Below are 1,494 nucleotides of genomic sequence, written 5' to 3'. Positions count from 1 at the left end.
TGGGACCCATATGTCCTCATTCTGCCCCATAGATCCTCATTGGGACCCTATAGGTCCTCATTCTGCCCCATAGATCCTCATTCTGCCCCATAGATCCTCATTCTCCCCCATAGATCCACATTCTGCCCCATAGATTCACATCCTGACCCCATAGATCCATATTCTGCTCCTTAGATCCTCATTATGCCCCATAGAACCTCATCCTGCCCCATAGATCATCATTCTGCCCCATAGATCTTCATTCTGACCCATGGATCCTGATTCTGCCCCATAGATCCTCATTCTGACCCATAGATCCTCATTCTGACCCATAGGTCCTAAGTCTGCCCCATAGGTCCTCAGTCTGCCCCATAGATCATCATTGGGCCCCATAGATCATCATTGGGCCCCGTAGATCCTCATTCTGACCCCATAGATCCTCATTCTGCCCCATAGGTCCTCAGTCTGCCCCAAAGATCTTCATTGGGGCCCATAGATCATCATTCTGCCCCATAGATCCTCATTGGGACCCTATAGGTCCTCATTCTGCCCCATAGATCCTCATTCTGCCCCATAGATCTTCATTGGGACCCATAGATTCACATTATGTCCTGTAGATCCTTATGCTGCCCCATAGAGTATCATCCTGACCCCATAGATTCTCATCCTGACCCCATAGGCCCTCATTCTGCCCCATAGATCCTCATTGGGCCCCATAGATCATCCTTATGTCCCATAGATCCTCATTCTGCCCCGTAGATCCTCATTCTGCCCCATAGATCCTCATTCTGACCCATAGATCCTCATTCTGCCCCATAGATCCTCACTCTGGCCCCATAGATCCACAATCTGCCCCATAGATTCTTATTTTACCCAATAGATCCTAATTATGCCCCATAGATCATCATTCTGCCCCATAGATCATCATTGGGCCCCATAGATCCACATTCTGCCCCCATAGATTCACATCCTGACCCCATAGATTCACATCCTGACCCCATAGATCCTCACCCTACCCCATAGATCATCACCCTGCCCCATAGATCCTCACCTTGCCCCATAAATCCTCATCCTGACCCCATAGGTCCTCATCCTGACCCCATAGATCCTCACCCTGCCCCATAGATCCTCACCCTGCCCCATAGATCCTCACCCTGCCCCATAGATCTTCAATCTGCCCCATAGATCCTCATTCTGCCCCATAGATCCTCACCTTGCCCCATAGACTCTCATTCTGAGCCCATAGCTCCTCACTCTGGCCCCATAGATCCTCAATCTGCCCCATAGATCCTCATTGGGCCCCATAGGTCCTCACCCTGCCCCATAGATCCTCACCTTCCCCCATAGGTCCTCACTCTGCCCCATAGATCCTCACCTTCCCCCATAGATCCTCACTCTGCCCCATAGATTCACGTCCTGACCCCATAGATCCTCACCCTGCCCCATAGATCCTCACCCTGCCCCATAGATCTGACCTGGTTTAACCCTTTCCTCCCCACAGCTGCCGTCGGCTCC

The 1,494-nt window shown here is 51.3% G+C and overlaps 1 protein-coding gene across 4 annotated transcripts in view; it reads left to right on the top strand.

Moving 5' to 3' along the window:
• Nucleotides 1–1,494, top strand: part of INO80E (INO80 complex subunit E) — a 27,178-nt gene that overhangs the window by 22,868 nt on the left and 2,816 nt on the right. Inside the window, exon 7 of one of the 4 annotated variants that reach the window (XM_015850794.2) lies at nt 1,481–1,491. The exons of the other annotated variants lie outside the window; for them this stretch is intronic. Within the exon in view, the coding sequence (XP_015706280.1) occupies nt 1,481–1,491 (11 nt within the window). The remainder of the gene's footprint in view (nt 1–1,480; nt 1,492–1,494) is intronic. 4 annotated transcript variants of the gene reach the window in all.

The sequence above is a fragment of the Coturnix japonica genome, unplaced genomic scaffold, assembly GCF_001577835.2.
Source record: "Coturnix japonica isolate 7356 unplaced genomic scaffold, Coturnix japonica 2.1 chrUnrandom535, whole genome shotgun sequence".
In the NCBI taxonomy this organism is placed as follows: domain Eukaryota; kingdom Metazoa; phylum Chordata; class Aves; order Galliformes; family Phasianidae; genus Coturnix; species Coturnix japonica.
Note: the sequence above shows the minus strand (reverse complement) of the source record. Positions and strands in the feature narration are given on the sequence as shown.